We start from the raw sequence: 22,400 nt of genomic DNA on the forward strand, positions 1-22,400 counted from the left end.
AATGTCATTGCTTCTGTTTATTACAAGTGGGTACACGTGCATGTATAAATTTAAGAAATATCATTATTATTTCTAGTATGGATTCTGAGGACCAATATAGGACATCTGTGCACTTATTTAAATGATAATTGCTCTATAGATGAGAGAGAAAGAATGAGGCAAAGAAAGACTGGACGGTGGGTGAACTACATTTATTCATGTCTGCAGAGAGAGAGCGCACACCGTGCTCCAAATTTATTAAATTATCTCGATAGAAACCGCCTATGCTTTCAAGGAGAAAATATGACAGGCAGAAAATTTCAGCTCTAAGTCACATCTAGGTTATTCTACTTTCAACAGAAAATGTATTTGTTGCATGAAGTGGCTTCTTCCTTTCTAATCTGTTAAAAATAACTGAAAGCCTAAATAAGAAAACCCACATCCATTAATTACAGGTGACCTATTTGTTATTTGATAATATAAATTGTAAATATCTCAAACAATATGAGAAAAGTCACATAGCAGGTTCAGTATAGCCAAAACCCCAGGCTAAACCAGAGTAAAACATCATTCCCATGTAACAAGATATGGGGTTGCATCAGGAAGGGCATCTGGCATAAAACTTGTGACAAATTAAACATCCTGAGGTGCCTGTTATGGTGACAAGGAAGCAGGTGAGAGTAGCCGAGTGAAAAATATTTCAATTTTGCAAAACTGAAAAAAACCACAAACATACGGATTATTGCATGAGTCAAATATCCGTAATATATAAGCAGATTTAACAGCAGTTTTACTGCCAAGAGCCAACACATCCAAGCTGTCTACAAATAACAACCATTGGCAGAGATACACTCTTCAATCCCAAAGCACTTTTTACTACAAGCCTGATTCACACAACTTTCGAAGCTCTTTTTCTATACCTGAGCACCTTGTCTGACACACACACCCCTACACAGACACACACCAGGGCAACTTAGGGTTCAGCATCTTGTCTGAAGATGCTTGGACTTGCAGACTATAGTAGCTGGGGATTGAACCAATGACCTTTGGATTGGTAGACAACTTGCAAGTTCCATATAACTGAAAATAACAAGCAACCTATGGCACACCCCTCAGCACCACCCCTACTTACCCTGCTCTGAACACAAGGCAAGTGCTGTCTAGCTCCAATATATTCAACACAAGGTAGATATCTCTACTGCAAATATTGTCAAAGCCTCGCTAGTCAGATCAATAAAATCTAAAGAAAATCATAGCACTGTCCAGGCCAGAGTGAAAAATACATCCACTTAATTATATGGTTAACTGTCTCTCTGACTTTTACAAAGATTCAGCATGACAGTGAAATTCTGCGTGAAACTATACTTTTGTGTTTTGGGAAATTTTTCTTTCGAGTATGTGTTAAAGATAAATAGTAACTAAAAACAAAGATTTCAAGCGTGTTTGGGTTTAGGATGTTTGTGTTGCACTCATGGGTTTTCCAGCAGGCGTCGTACTGAGATATAGCTCAGAATTGCTGGGGTCGAGGTTGTTGGTAAACACCACAGGAACACAAAGCAGCTTCAATTATTAAATTTTAGGTAACAAGTGAGTGTAGCAGGACATGAATTCAGCAAGCACATATATGGAGGTATAGGTAGCTTTCTCAAAAAGAAATAATCTCTGGAGTAGTAATGAAGCGATATATTGCTACAATGTTAAACAACTTCTGAGAATTATATCTAGTATGGAAATCTTTTTATATAGGAAAAAGCTCAAGACAGTATAGTGTAAAAGGGATGTACACTTTTTAAAGGAGCAAAAGAGACTGCAGGTCCATCACGACCAAAGCACTGCCGTTTAAAAGGTGCTGTTTATTTGTAGCAGACACTCAGCGCATAGCAGTCAATAAGGTCTAAGCCCAGTCCCCAGTTTTGTAATGATTTAGAGCAAGCTGTAAAACAGCACTTCAGGTTGAGAGTCTCTCAGCTGACTGACAGACAACAAACATAGAAAATGCATCAATAATTTTTGATTGAAACCCACTCTGAAAGGAAAGATGATCTTTCCACTTAATTTATTCAATAATTCATTTCAGTTATATATTTTTATACCAAAAATAAATCAAATTTTAATATGTAATGTGGCCACTGGTTTTCACCCCAAACGCCATATATTGACGCTTGGTTAGGACCCTTCGTAACCTATTGTTTAGCATAACTTTTAAGTCCGTAGGATGGAGTTAAGAGGATGCCCTTACTGTCTATTGAAAAAGCATGATGCAGATGTTGTGATGGGGTATACATGTATTTTAACAGAGTTGGTAATAGTACACACATTCTTTACTTAAACAGAAATACAGATACGTGTGGCTCTTGTATGAGCTTTTTTGTGAAAACATAACTGAAGTGTCACTTGTGAAACTGATTACAATAACAAATTTAACTGTGTATTTAAACTGAAATTAAATTTGGTTTCAATTTAAATACACAGCTTGAACATCTGTTATGCCAACCTGATATCACGGCAAAGCATGTAAAAGCATGTAAAAGGTCCACCGTGTGAATGGTGGATGTCACGCTTTGCCTCATGTAAGCGTGAAATGGACATGCATCCTTAAGTTGCAGTGAGCAATAACTTATATTTTATTTTTTATATTTTATTTCCATGAAAAAAGGCATGGGAAAATGTGTAAAGTGACTTTAGTAACATATTTACATGTAAATGCGCAACAGCCACCTAGCTTAAACGTTTTTGGCATCAAATATGGCAGGTAACCCTAAGATCATTTGTAGTAGTGCAGAGTGGGGGAAAGAATCACTTTGGAAGATAATAATTTCTATATTAAAATTACCTGACTTACTCCCATATGCTCACTCCTCTTTATAAGATGATTTTTGAGGTGGCTGCACTGAAAGTTCATGTTATGTGAGAAACCTCAGTATAAAACTTTAACCAATAATCGTCTAAAGATATTATTTAATACTGTAGTATGCAAACACTGTGACAGTGACATCAACATTACAGACACTGTCAAACAGAGGAAGAAAGGTCAACTACAACTTCCAAGGAAGGTCAACAGAGCAACACTTTCTTTGCATTAGCTGACTCTAGAAAACGTAAAACCCCAGTTAGTAGTAATCGGTATCCCAACTGTGCTTATCAACTTTCTCTGGTTTCTGTGCACATAAAAAGGGGTGTTTCATATGTTGCATGACTCTTAATACAAGAGATTAATTATGTAGAAAAATGTTCATCTTGTGACTTGTCATCTTAATGTCGTGTGCTGGTACTGAGTTAAAGATATCCACTGGCTAAGAGGAGAAGCCAAATGAGAAAGAAGGTATCCAAGGTATCCAACCATAATGAGAGAATAATTTTCCCCCAAATCTAACCAAATATTTTGAGAACCTAAACCTAAACACATGATTTAATGCTGGAAAATGGCAGCAAAATAATACTCATTTTGCAGTCAAATATGAAGAGAAAAACTTCTGACAAGCTTCAGTAAATTGCAAGTTGGGTGAATATACTGAATGCCATAAATCGACAACACTGCTCAGCTTAACAGAGCATGACGACAAGTTCAATATTAAGGCTCATGAATCACACTGAAATACCAGAAGATCCACGTATAGACTGATATTGTCTTCTGTGGTTAAAAACATCTCTGTTTGTTCTTTTAAAAGAACCTCTTGAAATTTGAAACGGGAACTGGGGAGAGCAGCAGGCAAGATAACAACCAATTACAGATGTAAATGAGTGGGCACATGGCAGACTAAGCCAAAGCAGTTCAGTCCATAATGACTCATTGGATAAACATTGTTGACTTACTTACATACAGAAGTATTTCTTTGATTTGGAGTCAATTGGAGTCTCATATAGTGTCAGACACATAGGACTCTCATAGTAATCGTGCATTAGCCTCAGTGTTAAGCTAAAAATAAGAGCTGAAGCTCTTCTAGTGCAAAAAAACCTGAGCTGACCATTTTCTGCTGCTATCAGAAAGCTGAGAGTGAATCAAAAGAGCAGAGTCACAGACCAAGCAACCAAAACAGGTTCAATAAAAAAGCATCATAAAGGTCCACAGAGCTCAAAAGAACAGCAGAGGCAGGCATTTCTGTGAATTCAGCAGTACAAACAACATCTGTCACGTGCACATAGTCATGTAATCCACTGACGATAAAGAAAAATATTGATAACAGCACTTTTAAATATGTTTTAAAAAAAGATATTCTATAAAACTATTACTATATATACATGTAGATAAATATAAACAATCAGATAGGGCATAGTAATTACCAAGTGAAGGGCAATAAGGACAGCAAATTAAGTTAATCTGGCCAAAAAAGAAAAAATACCCACCTCTCATTGTAACGTGAAAGCTGACATTTAGAAGATTGCATTAGACCTGATAATGAGCAGAGTTGCTTAATGTACCACAGTCAGAATGGACCTCCTCCAACTCTGTGTTTGACTTCTTATGACAGATTCCAGGTAGGGGGGAAATAGGTGAGTCATCACCCTGAATGGCGTCTATGTATTCACGTCGGGCAAATTACTTTTCTGTGTATTCATCTGGATGAACTGTTTGTTTTGGGGTCTTTTCTCGATTAGGGTGGGGGTGGGCTCTCATTTCCGAGCCTTGAATTAGCATATAAAACAAGGTCAAAAGTAATCAGGATCCAATTGGAGAATGACGTCGTGACAGCATGAGTGGGTGGCATGTGACAAGTGAGTGACATATGTGACAGGTAATCTAGGGCAAAAAATATCAGCCTGTCTTTTTTTTTCATTTCTTCATAGCAAATAATTCACAAAAACAGCAAAGTGTTGATTTTGTGTTTCAAATGAATTTAAAACCCCAGGATCCCTCAATTGTATTTAAAAATAATGTCAGTAAAACTTTTTTCTCATTAATATTCAGAGCATACCGTCGATGCACCCAGTGTGAAATGTGACTGTAACGCAGATCTAAACATGATTACAATGACAGAAAAAGGGAGAAAAGAAGTTACCGTAAACTGTGAGGCAAAAGAAGAATATGACTTATGTTTGAGCTCCTCACAGGTCGCTGTGAATCTGTAAATAAATGTCACATCCTAAAAGTGGGTCATACTCATATATCATTATTGTCATGATAGTAATCACCCTACCACCCAGTTTGAGCACTATTACAGTATGACCCAGACAGAAAGCAAATGTCAGGAAGCTGACAGCACTAAATATACAGTTAGTATTCAACATTGTAAAGGTAACAGCCAATCATATAAAAGAGACGGATGTCAAAGTGTGATGGGGGGTTTTTTTTGTTTTGTTTTGTTTTTTGAAACTGGGAGGCTCAGAAAAAGCAAATCAAGTGCCTTGAAATTTGTTCCTTTAATGGTTGGTCTTGAGTTGGCAGACCAGGAAATGATATATTATGGCATCGTGCTTTGTCAAAACCACTGCTTAGCAACCTGATCATACTCATTACTTACATGTATGTGTGTTTCTGGAAGGTTTGATCTAAATATAACAGGACCTCTTTTAACAGAGAACACAGAGCATTAAGAGCGTTACACCAGAGGATCTGCTCTCTTGAGCTCGCAAGTAAAAATTACCAATTGAACCTTATCCTTTGTAAATTGTCTCCTGACTGGTGAAATGACTTCCAATGAAGCATTATATCCCAGGGGCTGCAAAATCTAATGAAGATAACAGAGGTGGAAAAATCTCATTTTTAGGGACTGAGAAATGATTTTACTGAGATGCTGTTATCTTGGTGAATTAAGGGAACGATCAATAATGTGGAATTTAGAGGCTTTTTGCGCCTTAACATTTAAAACACCTATATGAAATAGTAATAGAGCTTGTTGCAGCACCTTGGAGACAATTCAGGTCTCTTGTTTGACAATAAAATGGGTTTTTGTGTGTGTGTGTGTGTGTGTGCAATGCCAAGATGGTCAACCAGCAAATCAGTGCTGCTTGATTGTATTTGGATGCTGTTGAAAGCTAACATGAAATATTATGGTTTCAGAAAATGTGTTTTTGGGAAGACTTCCAGATGTGTATATATTTCCTATACATTTAATTCTCTTTGAAATTCACATTTCAGTATCCCTTGTCTTTCATTTTGAACAGTATTTGATATAAAAACAGATTATTTTGCAAAGACCGTGTAGCTCTCTGTACCTCTGCTGTTACAAAATGCTGCACATTAACCGCCTTGATATAATTATTTCTACTGCCGAGATCTGACTTTTCTTGTTAAATAATGCTTTTTATTCTCTTAGACAGTGCCTTTCCTTTGCAAATTCTATTTAATCGCCAGAAAAGATCATCTAACTGGAAATGGTTTGAATTTAAAAGGCAACAATTACTCTGCATTAGCTGGCCTAACTGAAGGTCCAGACCGGGTCTCATTGCAAACTCTGAAATAGTCACAAAATGATGCATTTCATAAAGCTCAAAGATCCAGAACAAATTTAATGCTTTACTGACTCATGTCAGCTTGTAGCGCAGTACAAAGGGGTGAAATACCGTCTCTTAAGTTCATTTCTCCTGTTGATTTACTAAATAAGGTATTTAGTCAGTCATCTTTTATATTCAGCATTCCCCATTTCCAAGGACGTTGTTTGGCCTGAAGCCAAATGGCATGGCCATGCACTCAACCAATGCTTATAGGTGCATTATTTGCTGACATGAATATGTATTACTTTGTACTTTCTTTTTCTTGTCTGTTTTGGTTTTGGGTTGGGCTTTTTTTAACCACAGTGAAGGCCAAAAGCCAAAATCAATAGTCAGTCAGCCAATAAAGTTACTACAAGAAATGCCAGAGTTCAGACTTATTAAAATTTTATCCTCTCCTACGTGCACCTTGAAGTAGGTTAAGTTGTGCCAAAAACCTCTAATCTGCTTATCTAATCTTTCCGTGTACCCGTTTGAGTACACAGAAAGGTAATTTCTTTTTTTGTTTGTTTTTTGACAGCCAGCATGACACAGAACCTAATGGGCTTCTAAATACTAATGGAAGTATGCTGTGTGCCTGTACAACATATTTTTCTAAGATTACGGTTTTCTGAGACTCGTAACCTAGGCAACCTAAAAAGCGGAGCTTTGAATCGTGGTAAACATCGTATTTTAAACCTTTTTTTCTAAGCTTTACCAAACAACTTGTTGCCTCATTCAATGTATATGTACACACACCATCTCATTTAATGGTATTTCTTTATTTTCATTTTCATCTTTATTTTCATTATAGATTCTCACTGAAAGCATCAAAACTATGAATGAACACACACACACACACACACACACACACACACACACATTTTTTTTTTTTTTTTACCATAAGCCTTAGAAGAGCAGCATGATCTACCAGCCTTACAAAATGACCTCCAGTAGCACACTGGTGTAAATGTCTCAGACCAAAAAATCAAAAACATATTTCATGAGTGTGGCCCAAGGGGTGGGTCAGTAAAGGTCTGGGGAGCCATACTCATGAAGGGACACACAGATATCTACAGGCTAGGTAACGGCACCCTGACTGCCATTAGATATTGGGATGAAATCCTCGGACACATTGTCAGACCCTAAGCTGGTGCGGTGGGTCCTGAAGCCACATGGCACTCAACCAATGCTTATAGGTGCATCATTTGCTGACATGAATGTGGATTATTTTGTACTTTTTTTTTCTTGTCTGTTTTGGTTTTGGGTTGGGGTGTTTGTTTGTTTTTTTACCACAGTGAAGACCAAAAACCAAAATCAATAATCAGTAAGCCAATAAAGTTACTACAAGAAATGCCAGAGTTCAGGCTTCAAGTTTTATCCTCTCCTACATGCACCTTGAAGTAGGTTAAGTTGTGCCAAAAACCTCTAATAAGCTTATCTAATCTTTCTGTGTACCCGTTTGAGTACACAGAAAGGTTTTTTGTTTTTTTTTTAAACATTTATTTATTGGTTTTAACAGGTTTTACATGCTACACCGTGGACATAAAAAAATAAAAACAAAATAAAATAAAGTACACATAAAGGTAATTTCTTTTTTTGCTTGTTTTTTGACAGGCACCATGACACAGCCATATTCATGAAGAGACACATAGATATCTACAGGCTAGGTAACGGCACTCTACCACTAGGTATTGGGATGAAATCCTCGGACATATTGTCCAACCCTATACTAGTGCAGTGGGTCCTGGGTTCTTCCAGGTGTATGAGAATGGCCGGCCTCATGTGGCAAGAGTTTGCAGGCAGTTCTTGAAGGATGAGGAAATTCATACCATTGACTGGTCCCCATGCTCACCTGACCTAAATCAAACAGAACATCTTTGTAACATTATGTGATTAAGGATGGGAACTGATAAGAATTGAGCAATTCTGATTATTGATATCACTTATCGATTCAGTTCCTTATCAGTTTGCTTATTGATTGTCATTGGGTTCTCACTGGCTCCGTTTCGAGAGTTACCAACACTGCTAAGCAGCAATAAAGAAATTACATTCATGCAAATTAATTGCATGCTGTGGATCAAATGCATGAAAATGCAAGTGCATGTTTGTTGAGGTATTTCCCTCTTTTTTGTGATCAGTGTTGGAGTTGTTATTCAAAAAAGTCATTGTTCACATATGCAGAGGGACCTAACTAAAGTGATTCATTATAATTAATTATACTACTCATTACATTACTTTCATGTTACTCTGTAAAACAGCTGAAACACACTGTCTCACAAGCACCATTTAACAATATAAACCTGAGGCTACAACCCTGCACACCAACACAAATCCCTAATGTGGACACACGGCTAAGACCTTTCTCTTAGTAGAACACAAAGCTGACCGCACAAAACAAACATGAAAACCAGCACAAAAAAGTGCTCACCACAGTGATTCTGCTTTAGATACATGAGGTAGAAAGGGAGGCTGCATGTTACCTGTTAAAGTTCAGGGTCTGGCTGCTGGGGTTGACATTCACTCAGTTTTCACTCTGGGTTATTGACTAGCATAGCGTTGGCATGCTGTCTTGGCAGATGCTTGCAAAGAACCGAAGTTGTGTTAGCAGCAACAAGGAACTGGACTACTAGAAAACAGTTTTCTACAAGAACCAATTCTTGTTTCCCATCTCTACATATATATCTATATATGTGTATGTGATTAACAGCCACCAGCAATGACAGATACGTCTACTAAGGTGAAGATGAAGATTGTGGCCTTGAGTCTCATCAGAGTTAATGCAAATGTGAACATTGGATTCCCACTGCCGGTGAGCTCATAACCAAAACTGCCACAGTAATCGTAGAAGCACTTGGGTATAAGATCCAGGTTACAGGTAGAGGAAGCTCCCCATGGAGAAGAAAGGTGGAAGGCAAAATCCTGCTGGTCATTTTAAATCAATGAAGTCCATTTTTTATAGATATCATTTTTTTAGACTCGGGTGCTTTGTGTGGTCACTATAAAAACTGCAGTTTTTTACATTTCCATGTTGACCTTCATTTTGCTAAAGGGTAGTGCTTTAGCTGTCCATCATACCTACAGAGTCTTGTTTAAATGTTGTGGGAATATGAATGAAAATGTTGTTAAGAAAAGGCTCATGATCTGTGACAGTTTTTTCCATGAAACTGCTCAGTGTCAACAAGAAGACAAGTGGGACATTTCCTGTCGGTGTCCTTTCACTGGCTGCCACTCAGGCTGACAAGATGTCACTAATAACAGCAGATAAGGAAAAGCCATGCAGCTGGTAAATCTGCTGTACAAGGTTCCTTAAAACATTTGGGATTTTCTGAAATCCCAAATTATAATCTTACTTCCAGCTTAGAATAATGTCCTAAAAACCTTTTTTACACCTTTAGATCTGGATTATAATCTGGTTATGCACACCTTTGTTGTATCTAAAATGTAACCGTGCAATGCAGTGTATACTCAAGTTAGTCAATTATCTCTTGTCGGTTTAAAATTTGTCTAAAATGCTGATTACTAATTGGGGTTAGCCTTATACTGACTCTGGTGCATTACAGAATCCAACATAAAGTGCTTCTAAACCACTCCTCATCATCCCAGGTTCAAAGATTATTTCAAAAGAGGGTTGTGGCTTTGCTGTTGTTGCACCAAAATTCTGCAACGACCTCCCAAGTGACCTCAGACAAGCATCAGCTGTAACTATTTTTCTAAAAACATACCTTCTCTGTCAAGCTTTTGGACTGCTGATTTCTGCAACTGTGATTGGATGATTGGTCACTGCTGGTTATTTCATGTAAACATTGTGAATGCATATACCACCAGATTTTTAGGAACCTGTTTTTACAGTTTTATTTTAGTTTAAAGCAACAGTGCTGATCCTATAGCAAAGTGGCTGGCAGCAATTAGCAACATAACAGATTCATATTAATGCAGTGTTGAAATTAAGGCATAGCTGATAGAACTCTTGTGGTGAAAGCTGTCTGTAGATTGTTTCCCTGAAAGCAATTAGCATGTGTAGGACATGTGGGTTAATTAAGAGCTCTGGCAGAGTAAATGCTTGTTTTTCCACTGACCTCAATGAGCATGAGCCGCTGGATGCTTTTATCCACATCTTCACCGTAAACAATTATTCCATGCTGTGTGAGTCCCGTTAAGGAGTCATCAGCATCATCACCATCAGACAGGATGCTCTTTGTTCATTACTCAGGCAGGCTTCACTGTGGTAGAGTGTACTCTATACAGTAAAAAACTAATGGAAAATCATCTCCTTGCAGACAGTGTTCATATCCTGAATTAAATTGATTTTTAAATCGCTTTCTTGGGCAACAGAGCATCAAATTGAGCTTCTATAAGCCACCAGTTCTTTCAGGACAGACTCCTCAGCTATAACTGTAAATATTCAGAGTGACTTGAAATCAAAAGAGCGAGCTCAGCGAGAGGCTGCATTCAGAGTCAGTGAAATACACTCAAAGGACGTGTTTCTTTTACATTCTTTAAATGACTTGGTTTTGCATGTACCTTATCATCCTCCAAACATATGTTGTCTGGTTAACAACAGCCACCGTTTTTTCACTCCCACGTCTCACATTTCTCTCAAACAAAAGCAAAACAAACAAAAAAGAAGGGGTCTGCATTCTGTCTTCAGCCCTGAGGATCTCATCTGTTTTGTTCACCAGATATGTGTTTCACTAACAATTACCGCCGCCATATTTGAATCCCAGAGCAACCCCAACATGAACCAGAAGGATGGCAACTGCTTCCAATTTTTCTTTTTGAAAGGCTGTTTCATTGGTTCTTGGCCTTCCCACAGCGCATAAAAACGCTGTCAACACTGGCACTGAGCAATTTGGTTTCTATTTGCAAGTCCACCTGCGTCTCTGTGCAGGTCACCTAAACCGCTGCCAATTCATCTCATTGTCGACTGACCTTTTATGAAATGCTTCCAAATTGACTCCTGTTTTTGGTCGGGGGGAAAAAGTCTCTTGTACTTCTCGACTAGTCCATTTCTATTCTTGAATTCTGAGACACACAGATGACAGTCATGCCTCATGGGTCTCAGATTTTTTGGATCTGTTTAGCAAAAGCATTTTCACTCTTGAGCTGTGGTTTTCACAGGCACAAAATGCGTATCCATGCCCCACAGTAACCACTGCATTTAAATGACTATTATTAAATAGGGTCAGTGGGAAAACAACACCACCACAATCTATTTATCCAGTTTGCCCCAGAGGAAACAGCTTTTTTTTCTGCAGGGTCTTTTTTAAAAGCCACTTAATGCTGTGGGCTGTTTTCAAAACAAGATGCAGAGACGGGAAGTTTAACCATGTGAGCTGTTCCAGAGTTTAACTGAGATGTTGCAGAACGGCAACAAACTGTATGATTTATACAGCTGTTTCTTTAGGACTATGACTTTCGTGTGACCTTTTGGACATTAAATTAAATTTGTTGTTGCCGATAAGGCACGGCAGAAAGATATAAAAAAACATCATCCAAAGATTCTTCTGTCAGTGCAATAAATTCTGTGTGTGTCCTCAAGGCTAAACAGTCTCCAAGGGTCTTTCCTCCTAAGTAGAATGTTCCATATTATTCCCACAGGGGAAACTGATACTGTTACTTCCTTTATTTTTCTGACAGCCCCCGGAGAGTTTTTTGGATATATTTTGATCATGTTCATCTGTGGTGAAAAATTTTAAGTCAATGCCACTTCTGTCATCCACTGTGCGTTTGCTGCTAGATAAAGTGAGAGCTTGACAGCAATCTTCAAAACAGAAACTCACTTTTTTTTCTGCAAAGTTTTTTTCTTTTTTTGGCAGGTGTGAATCAAACACAGACAACAGCTACCAGCGACGTAAAAAGACAAGAATGCTTTCCACCCATTCACACCAGCTAACATCTGTCATACCTTATCCCATCTCACAGGAGCCAGAAACAATTACAAACCTTTAACCAATCGTGAAACACTCAAAGAAGTAGTATGACATTTCTGGAAGTACCAAGAGGCACTTGACACCATTAAGTCTGAAACAGAAAACAAAGGCTTTGAACGTTCCAGCTTAATCCATTATACTTCCGTACAAAATGTACAAATAATAAGCTATGGTTTTATGATAGTAATTTCAGTAGTCAGGTTAGGTCAATGAAGTGACTACCTGGAGTCATAAATAAGGGATTTAGTGTTAAGTGGTGACTTTCAGTTAAGTCATGGAATTCGCAGCCCTCATTCACTAGGCTTTGTGTGCAGAATTGCAATTTTGAGCACAAATTAAGAGAAGAACTCACTGTGCTGTTTATTCCATAGTCTTATGGAACAATCTTCCTGTTGCTATCTGGGCGTCTGACTCTATGCCACTGTTTAAATCATGGTTAAAGACTTATTTATTTAATCTTGCTTTTCCACCTAGCTAATATTTGGTGTGCGTTGATACATTTTTTATCCATTATGCTTTGTTAACTACTTTTATGTATTATGATTGTCATGGTTTCATAATTGATACGTGCCAGGTCCCTTCTCTTTCTCTTTTCCCTCCCATCTCCTTTTTCCTATCTTATTTTGTCAAACACCTTGGTATACCCTTGGTTTTTAGTGTGCTTTATAAATAAAGTTTATTATTATTATTATCATTATTATTATTATTATTACTATTATTATTATTATTATTATTATTATTATTATTATTATTATTATTATTATTATTATTATTATTATTATTGCTAGAAAATAAAAATCATTCTAAGCTGACTGACAGATGCCAGCTATTCAAGCACTAATTTCTCTATTTAAGGCCTCGGGCCTAGAGATGGTCGGCGATGCCCTGGCAACCTCTAGTTGCTCAGGGAAAATGTGTCCATCACTATCTGGCAACCCCCGGTGGTAAAGGAAAAAAGAGCATTCCCCAACCAGCTGGCAAGTGGTTTCTGGAGGTTGCTGGCTGTTGCCAGGTGAAATCCATCGCAAAGAGGGTGCTGCACCAAAAACCATGCCAATTGCTGTGGTCTTTGGCAGATTGGCTTGGTCGCCTGGAGTTTTTTTGCATTTGGTGAGTGTTGCAGGTAAGTCCATGTCTTACATGGAAACCCCAGTCGACTATGGTGATATGCTAGCAATCGAAGCAATTGCAGCTAGGTTTTCGGTGTTGCACCTTCTTTGTGACTGATTTCAACAAATGACAGACAGAAATTTTCAGCAACTAGTTAACGAATATATGTTTGACCCTACAGACCTGTTTAGGAAACAAGCAGAAGGAATTAAATAAAAGAAGAAAGATGGAAGGAAAGAAACAGAGGTGCCTAGTGGACAAAATAGCAAGACTCCATTAAAAGAGAAAAATCGTCTCATGACTGAACAAGTTGTCTCAGTTGGACACCAGAAAAGGCAAAGTTTGCTTTTCCCTCAGGAGTGATGATGGTTTTTCTTTGAAAAATAAAAAGAGTGACTTGGGCTGCAGGAACTGAGAGATAGATGTTTTGTCTCCAGAGACAGACTCTGGATGAATGAAAGAAAGGTTTCATATCAAAGCTGATGTGGGGAAAAAAGAAAAAAGTAGGAGACCAGAAGAAAAGCAGTGTTCACATCTAACCCTTGACAACAAAGTAGGTTATAGATGTATTTCCCTTAGTTGAACTACTCCTTCCAGATTTTACCAATAACATACAGCGGAAAAAAGCCTGTTGGCAGTCTTCTTTTATTTTATTTTATTTTTTTCATCTGACTACTTACAGCTGCACACATTCATAACCAAGATACAAAGTAATCAAATATGCGGTTTTCACACGTCTGCACTATGTCGGGAGAATCAGGTCAGATTTTTATTCAAAAGTGTTCTTTCTCCTTTGTAGCACACAACAGGAGATAGTCAGACTCTTTCTCACTCCTGGAAATACTTTGTTTGGTTAAGGCAGGGGAGCTGTCTGGGTTCAGCGAGAGGGAGGCAGAACACGATGATTCCCTGAATCATGAATTCGCTGGACGACTAGTTTTTCTGGTCGCACATGAGCTCAGTCAGACATCACGCAGGCTTTGCATCAAGGAAAAACTGTTTAATGTTCCAGTGAGTCTTACATGCAAGTCCTCACATGTACCTTTGGGCAAAAATTCAAGACCGCAGTGCATGTGTGAAAACAGCTTTAGGTAAACCAGTCGAGCCTTGAAATAAATAATTAACTCAGCCATCTGGCCTGACATTGATCTTATTGTACATAAGTTTTGAGTCAGCTTTTTTCATTGTGCTTCACATTTTGTTTTGATATTTTCTTAACATTTTGACAGATGTCAGCTAGATTTCCTTGCTATAAGATAAAAACTATAAAATATTTAGAATTACTAAAAGTACACTCATTGGTCAGTAAACACACTCTTGTCTTCTTTTCTGGTGCTTGAAATATGGAGGACTCTGCATTTGTGAGTCTATCACTGCATGATTTGCATTGTATAGTTTTAAGGGGCATGAGCATAAAGTGAGCATAAAATCAAACGTGCAGCTGCATATTTGAAACTGTAACATGAAAGGGTTTCATGTGCAGATATATTCTGAAGCCATCAAAAGACCATTAAGTTCTTGCTTCACATCAGCTTCATCTAAATAGAAGTTGAAATGTTCTCACGGCGGCCGCTATGAAATTGGATGCTGGGTGAAGATGTCATTTCTGTCTGCGTCGTGCTTCCATTCAGACAGAACACAATTTAACAACCTGGTGATCAGTAGTTCTCATATATGTGTGATGTCTTAGACTAAATTATGGTAATCACCTTCTTTAAGACTGCATAAGCCATCATTTCACAGCCTTCTGCACATAAAGAACTTAATGTCCTACTTAGAGGGAATCTGTGAAGGTTTTAAAATGAACAAGCACAACATTAGAAAAATCTGAAACTGTCTTTGAGAGGTGGTTTAATCGTGGGCAGATTTATCCAATGGTACCACAAGAGTCTATTGTTCTGCCCATAAGAATATTGTGTTTTCAGCTGTGTTGTGTCATCATATTGCTGTCAGGTATCTTACAATCCTCATTTAAATGCAAACATTTACCTAATTTTCGAAAACTGGACTTTTTTTTTATAGAAGAACATCAAATGGATTTTTTACAGTGTTCAGCAACATTTACTCCATTCATAAAATATGCAAGTTCATTTGAGTTCATCTAACAAGACTGAACTTCAATCTGTGGTTGAACTGATTGTCTTTTAGGGCACAGTATCTTTGAGAAAGCCCTTCGAAAGCTGCTGTGGCACACAGGGTACAAGAACGGGTTGATGGCAGAGTTCAGCCACAGAAGCCAGAAGGTAATCTCGTACCAGTAGTTCGCCACACATTTACCGCTACAGGCGGCACGGATAATCATCAGTAGAGTGTACGGAGCCCAGCATATCCCAAAAATGCAGACTATAATGGCTAAAGATTTAGCAATCTTTTTGTCTCTGGAAAGCCGAGATCCCGGTGTCCTACGGCCAGGCACCATGCAGGAGGCCGTGTGCTGAAACAACCTGGAGTTTTTTCTGTGTGGAGAGAACTTCTCTCGCTGCATTAATATCTGACTGGCGTTAGGCTCCCCGCTGGAGGAGGGAGACAAGATGTCGTCATCTTCGATGACCGCAGAGATCGCAACAGGCTCGCTTGACATCACCTTCCGAGTCTTGACAAAAAACACAGACCAGCCTGCTCCATCTTTATGCTTCTCATTGTTCTTCTGAGGCTTGGCATTGTCTTCAGCACAGGCGGCCCCACTCTTATTCCTGCGATGGATGTTGAGATAGATGCTGAGGTTGAAAAAGGCCACCGACACAAACGGGGTGAAGAACTCAAAGGTAGATGCACTCAGCAGGAAGTACCAGGTGAAATAAAACTCAGCATAGCACTCGTGGGCCGGGACAATGCTGTAGCCGACGATCGTTTCCCAGAAGATGATGGCAGGGCCGTAGAGGAGGAAGGCCAGCACCCACACCGCCACCATCTTGAAAACAGCCTGGTGGGTCATGTTCCTCTGAGCTCTGTATTTAACCTGTGTCAGAAAAGAGGCACAAGTATGACTCACAGCGATGTGCCGTGAACAGAAACTCTGCATCATAATAATACTGTTTGTTACATTTCAAACACCCACAGCTGCTCAGAGTATCTTCCCCAAATGAACCCCTTGTTGCATTGTGCGGCTTTAGAGCAGGAGAGAGATGCTGTAAATAAAACCCACTCATGGAGCTCTTATACCACGGTGTGTCTCTGAAGCCAAAGAGAGAAGGGGAATGTCAGGCTGACAGCCACATTCACTGATGCAACACTAGTATGAAAGAGACATCTGGTTTCTCCCGATCTACCCCTCCCTCACCGTCGCTCATTCTCTTTGCTTTCACTCCATTTTCACTTCACCTCCTCTCGGTCTAAATGCTATCATTTAGCAGGGCTTCTCTATCTGCTGCTCTCCCCTTTGGTGTTGTTGTTGTTTTTTCAATCTTTTCTTTTTCTCACACAATCAGAATGTCTCTCTGCAGTTGCAACAGCTGGGTATATGTCAAGTGAAGCAAGTGAAGCTGCCAACGTGACTGTGGTTCAAGAGCAACTGGAAAAAAAATCAGTAGTGAAACAGATCCAATACAAGATGCTCATAAATAATTATGGCCCCAGTTTCAAGTGTTCACTACAAAAGCACAAGACTCCCTATTTCCACTGTAAATTAAAGAAATACTGCACCCTACAGGCTGAATGTGAAGAAACTGACCAATAGGCAGTCGAACGCAATCATCAGCCAGATTTTTTTTTTTTTTTGTAAATCCAGTATCAGTTGACAGAAGGTTAACAGTTTTAATAAATTAAAAACAAGAGACTGCAAGAGGATACAAATATTCACATTGAAATATTTTGGTTTTACAAACATTTCTTTTGCTTTTATATCTAATACTGGCTATTTTTCCCCCTATGATTAAAGTCAATGACTCTTTTAGAGCAACGGAAGAATTACTCAGCTCGTACAAAATGTGGGGAAAAACTGAAAAAACTGAAAAGAATGATCAAAAATCAAAACAGCAGACAGTGAAATATACTTAAGAGGTTTTTGTCATATTTCAAGCCTGCTTAGATTAAAATGACTGTTTGCATCAGAAGTGAGTGAGTTTGGTCTCTGCCACAGAAGCTTGGAAAAATCCAGAAACTGTTCTAATATTCGTCAAACCACACTTTAATGACAAATACTGAAGTATCAAATCTCTTCATTCAGAGTAGGGGAAGTTGTCAAATGTTATCTTTATGTGTTGTCTTTATGTGAGAAAGAGTTAAAGGGACAGTTCACTAGTTAGTTGCCTGTAGTCCTTCTTATTCATCTAGACTGGCATGAGATCCCTAAAGAGTTGCCTGCCTTCTCTTGAATATAACACAACATGATATGATGAGCAGCAAAACAAGTCTTCGTTTAGCTAACAATAAAACTGCTCACAATGTTTGTGTTTTTTTTGGTCACTGATTTTTAATAATATTTTTAATTACACATTTAGTTCCATTATTTTCCAACAGAAGGCAGATTCTGTATAGCTACTATCACCAAAACTGAGCGGCTCATACCAACATAACTGTCACAACAGGCTGTAATAATTTGATTTTAGGGTGAACTTTTCCTTTACTTCTAGCTTTAAGAGTGAGCATTAGTGCCTACTCATGCACGCTAACACATCTCTGACTCACCCTGCTTCTTACACCCCCTGAAAAAAACCTAAAAAAAAAAAAAAAAATCACAAAACCATAATGACCCCAGTGACATCACTGTGACATAATGACTGTTATTTAACCCCCTGGAGGTCCAGAGAAGACATTCTGCAGCTGTTTTCACAGGATAAATCTGAACAGTGATAAGTAAACTGAGCTGTGTGATGGAATATACAGTTTATTTGATTGTTGAGTCCAGTGCTAATGTTTGCACTGATAATATTTTGGCTAAGCTGATGAACAAAGCGCTCACTTGACAGCAATACCCTGGTGAAAGAACGAAGCTGTGAATACAAATGATTCTAAGCACACTACAAGCTGTTCCAGGGAGTGACACATTTTGGACCTGAATGTGGTCGCCTAGTATGTGAATTGCATGCACGTGTGTGTATGTGTGTGTGGTAATGAGCTCCTCCACAGACTGTACTTACTGCTCTTGTGACTGACAGGAAGCGATCATAACTAATAAGGACAATGTTGAAGACAGAGGCTGAGCAAAGGAGGTAATCCATGACCAGCCACACTTTGCAGAGCCCTTTGCCCAGCATCCACCTGCCGGTCAGGTTATAGGGGATGTACACCGGGATGCAAAAGGCACCTGGAACACACACACAAACACACACACAGATGCACACACACATCGCATTGGTGATTCACCAGCCACCAGCATCAATATTCACACTTTCCCATACCTTCACAGTTTCTGGGTGTAAGATGCATTACATGTGGCAGAAAATTAGCGACAAGACGCAGTTCCAGGAAACCTGTGACATTTTAGGAACAAGAACAATCTAATATGTCTCTTTCATTAATGACAAAGGTATAATTTAACTAAAGCTGTAGATAAGAGGAGCTTTCACTATAAGAGGGACGTGAGTGCTCTTCAATAAAACGGAGGCATGCCACAATTACGCGGAATAGTCCGTTGTAATTTAACATGTGAATAACGCAAAAGGGATGTAAAGGTCATCATGAACTCGCCGCTAATCAATAGTTAGACGCTAATTACAGTGTGGGAAAATTACAATGTGCTTGAGGCGCGCGCAAAAAAAGGGTTTCATTCATAAGAATGGACTCAGACAACACGAATGGATAAAGTGACAAAGAAGGAGAACTTACCCACTAGAAAATCGGATATAGCAAGGTTCAAAAAGAAGTAGTTGCTTTGATTTCTCAGGGTTTTGTCCACAATAAAAGCCATGATGACCAGCGCGTTCCCTGCCACAACAACGACAACCAGAGTCACCATAAGTACCGATAAGATCACCACCAGGTAGCCCGGCAGGACAGCCCCAGCTTCCGACACCGCAGGCGTCAAGTTGCCGCTGGAGTTGGACTCCAGGATGTGCGCGCCCATAATTAATTGACTGCCAAAATCATTGTAGGGTTTTTTCATCGCACGCACAGACACACCGGAGAAGTCCAAAAACGCGCCTAAACGTCCCGCTCCACTTCATAACGACAAGTTAAACATGAAGACCTGTGGATTCGTGAAGACTTTCCCAAATCTTCCATTTTTTTAAACACTAGAATAAGTCTCCGAGCTACAGACACGAGTTAAGAATACTGTGTAATAGTAATACTAACAATGAGTATTGTTCCTCTGGGTCCTCTCTCCTTTCTGGACTCTGTCATCTACAATCCCAGCTGATGCTGGATGTGCTGATACTGCGGAGCGCACCGTTGGTTTTGTTAACAACGTCAGTACTGACCAGAGGTGAGATAAAGTACTTAATCCGGATACTTTTTCAAAATAAAACCAGTCCTGTAAGGTTTCAAGACGAACAAGGCGCATCGGTGTTTTCTAAATCTGTATTCAAGATGCACATTTAATGTGACAAGTTATATTTGATGTCCTGCCGACGGCAGAAAATATAACAATGACAGCCAGCATGCAGCTTAATGAGCAACCTAAATAACAAGGCATTTAAAACAACTGCCCCTTTTAACACCCCTTTTAAGACATAGCAATATTCTTGTTTTCTGTCGGATTAAAATATAAAATTCCCTATAAAAACGTCCTTCTTGTATGTTTTCTAACAGATGTGACGAATTCTTAAACTTTTATTTTGAAAACAAAACAAATTCCGGCCTTGTTCAGATGATGTTTGCTGTTTTGGACGATTTGCTTTTTTTGCCCACCCAACAGCTGATCAAAGGCTCATGTCTGCAATCAAAACCTGAAGTGCTCCAGACGCATGAAGCAGGCTGAAATGAAATGATCTGAGCTTTATGCAACAGGATGTCGCAATAAGCCAGCCAGCAGATATTTACATAAAGCAACAAGTTCCGTGACTCAGAGGCCAATGTCCAGTGTGAATGACCATCTTATCCCTTTATTTCGCGAAAAAAATTACGTAATTATCTAAAATTACCACCGACTTATCTATACAAATACCCCCTCTTATTAAACACAGGGTACCCAGAACTCAGACTAATATCAGAACACAAATACGGGCACAAACGGAAAAATCAGTTTGTTTTCTGAGAGGATCCATTTGTCAGCCTTCTGATACTGGGGATGAGATTGTTCTTAACGAGTCTCAAAACATCACATGAAGGGGAAAAAACAATATCTTTTGTTATCAAATAATCACTCTTGTTTTCATAAGTGCATTTGTTTTTATTGGATAATGCCATTACTCTGAGTTTGTGATCCTTTTTTCTCTTTACTAATATATGTGATAATCTTGGAGGAAGGTTGGAAACCTAAAGAAAAATTAACATCCTGCATCTTTTGCTATACACCATTACTTAACCTCAGTGAAAAATGCCGTGGCATTAGAGAAAAGACAAGGAGATTAATTTATTTAAAAATATCCTGTCAGTAACAAAAAATTATGACATATAAGGCTTTCAATGTAGCTGCCAAAGAATTATAGGATGGCATTATCTCCCTTTCTTGTACCGGAAATTTGTCTTATGTTTATTAAGATAAGGAGAAAAGCGAAATTAAAGCGCTTTTAATTTAAGGAAATTGACCAGCTCTTATCATGGCTGCCGTACTTCTTGGTCATTTTAGTAAAAAATTAAAAAAAAAAAAAAAGTAGTAAAAAATAAAAAAGAAGAAGACTGCCCATTTTATGAGCCTATAACTGTTTGCTATGTGAAAACCAGACCCATCAGAAAATATGAGTTGTAGGCTACATCTGTACATCATCAGTGAAAGGTTTTCAGGGTGTCTTTAAGTTGTTTGCGACATCTGTCATTAAAAAATGAGGAATTTGAAACTTTATATGAAACTTTTATGAGCTATTTTAAAAAATCTATTTCACAATTTGATTCAATCAATAATCATCTTTTTTTTTAAATGCTGAGAACTCTGGAGTGCCATACTTTGTTTTACACCTTAAATGAACGAGTGGTGTTAGGTCCACATATATTTTTCAACATTTATGAAATTAATGGTCTTTGGCTGTTTAAAACATGTTCAAGTTACAGTTATATGATGAATATGGGGTTAAAACTCTCATCTCAGCAACAGGTGTTGAACAAAAATATAGCATTAACTCATAAGGAACTCCATATTTATACAGTCTTGTGTTTTCAGGAGCTTAGGTGCAATAAGACAAATTAGCATAATAACAAAGTGTTTATTCCTAAACCTTTCCCAGTTAAGGACCCTTGACATTGATTGCTTACAGTCTGGAAGCTAAAGGCATCATCAAACAATGGATTTTCTCCTTTTTTACTGCATTTGCTACTATGGCGTGCAGTCAAGCCAGTTTTGCTGCACTTTGCTGAATGTGAGCAAAAATTATAGCTCTTCAGATTTCTCGCTGCTTCTGACACATCATCAGTAAACACTACTGACCCAGTGCCATTTCATGCCATGCATGCCCTGCGCTGACAGTTCAGAATTGCTTTACCTTTTATTTTACGATGTGTTTTATTTAACTCTAATCTGTCCTTCCTCTTCTCTGAGATGATGACTCTTTGGCACCTTGTGATAAAATATCTGCAATTCTTCTTGTGAACAATGGTATTGTTTTTCATTTGGAGAGTGGTTGTCACTTGGCTAAACATTGTACACGGTTTTCTACGAATTTACCAAATTGCCAATCCAAATGTTCCTGCTATCTCTTTCTGTGATGGATTCGTTTGAGCTCATCTGTCTGTTAATATGTTCACAGCTTCCAAATGCTCCACTTCAAATCTTTTGCCATGCTCAGTTCATAGAGAAATACCCCAGACCTAGAATGAGTTATCCAATAAGATTTGAGTCTCTAAAAATGTACCAAAAATGGCTGCAATTCCTCAATGGCGAATACTTTTGTCCAACCACTTCAGATAAACCAAATTCATTATACAGGGAGTGCAGAA

General features: G+C 38.5%; 1 protein-coding gene across 4 annotated transcripts; it reads right to left on the reverse strand.

Moving 5' to 3' along the window:
• Positions 1–14,606: 14,606 nt before the first annotated feature.
• On the reverse strand, positions 14,607–22,400 carry LOC100712525 (histamine H3 receptor). 4 transcript variants are annotated; one of them, XM_013266341.3, is made up of 4 exons: positions 19,665–22,400; positions 19,197–19,295; positions 18,509–18,675; positions 14,607–16,389 (listed from the first exon to the last, which is right to left on the reverse strand). In XM_013266341.3, exons 1-4 carry the CDS (start codon positions 19,870–19,872, stop codon positions 15,532–15,534), a joined length of 1,332 nt encoding a protein of 443 aa, XP_013121795.1. In that variant the 5' UTR covers positions 19,873–22,400; the 3' UTR covers positions 14,607–15,531. The 4 variants fall into 4 exon arrangements, with proteins under 4 accessions (XP_013121795.1, XP_013121798.1, XP_003439799.2 ...); XM_013266344.3 differs by lacking the exon at positions 19,197–19,295; XM_003439751.4 differs by having other exon boundaries at positions 19,197–19,765.

Source organism: Oreochromis niloticus, linkage group LG23, assembly GCF_001858045.2.
Source record: "Oreochromis niloticus isolate F11D_XX linkage group LG23, O_niloticus_UMD_NMBU, whole genome shotgun sequence".
NCBI classification, from domain to species: Eukaryota; Metazoa; Chordata; class Actinopteri; order Cichliformes; family Cichlidae; genus Oreochromis; species Oreochromis niloticus.

What these genes read in the sequence shown, in the direction of transcription:
- LOC100712525 (XM_013266341.3), bottom strand. Translation starts at nt 19,872, where the DNA reads ATGCGCCTTGTTCGTCTTGAAACCTTACAGGACTGGTTTTATTTTGAA. An exon ending in CCAGAGGAACAATACTCATT is followed by an intron (nt 19,296 to 19,664) that starts GTTAGTATTACT and finishes TTGTTGTGGCAG; the next exon opens with GGAACGCGCTGGTCATCATG. An exon ending in TATATCCGATTTTCTAGTGG is followed by an intron (nt 18,676 to 19,196) that starts GTAAGTTCTCCT and finishes TGTGTGTTCCAG; the next exon opens with GTGCCTTTTGCATCCCGGTG.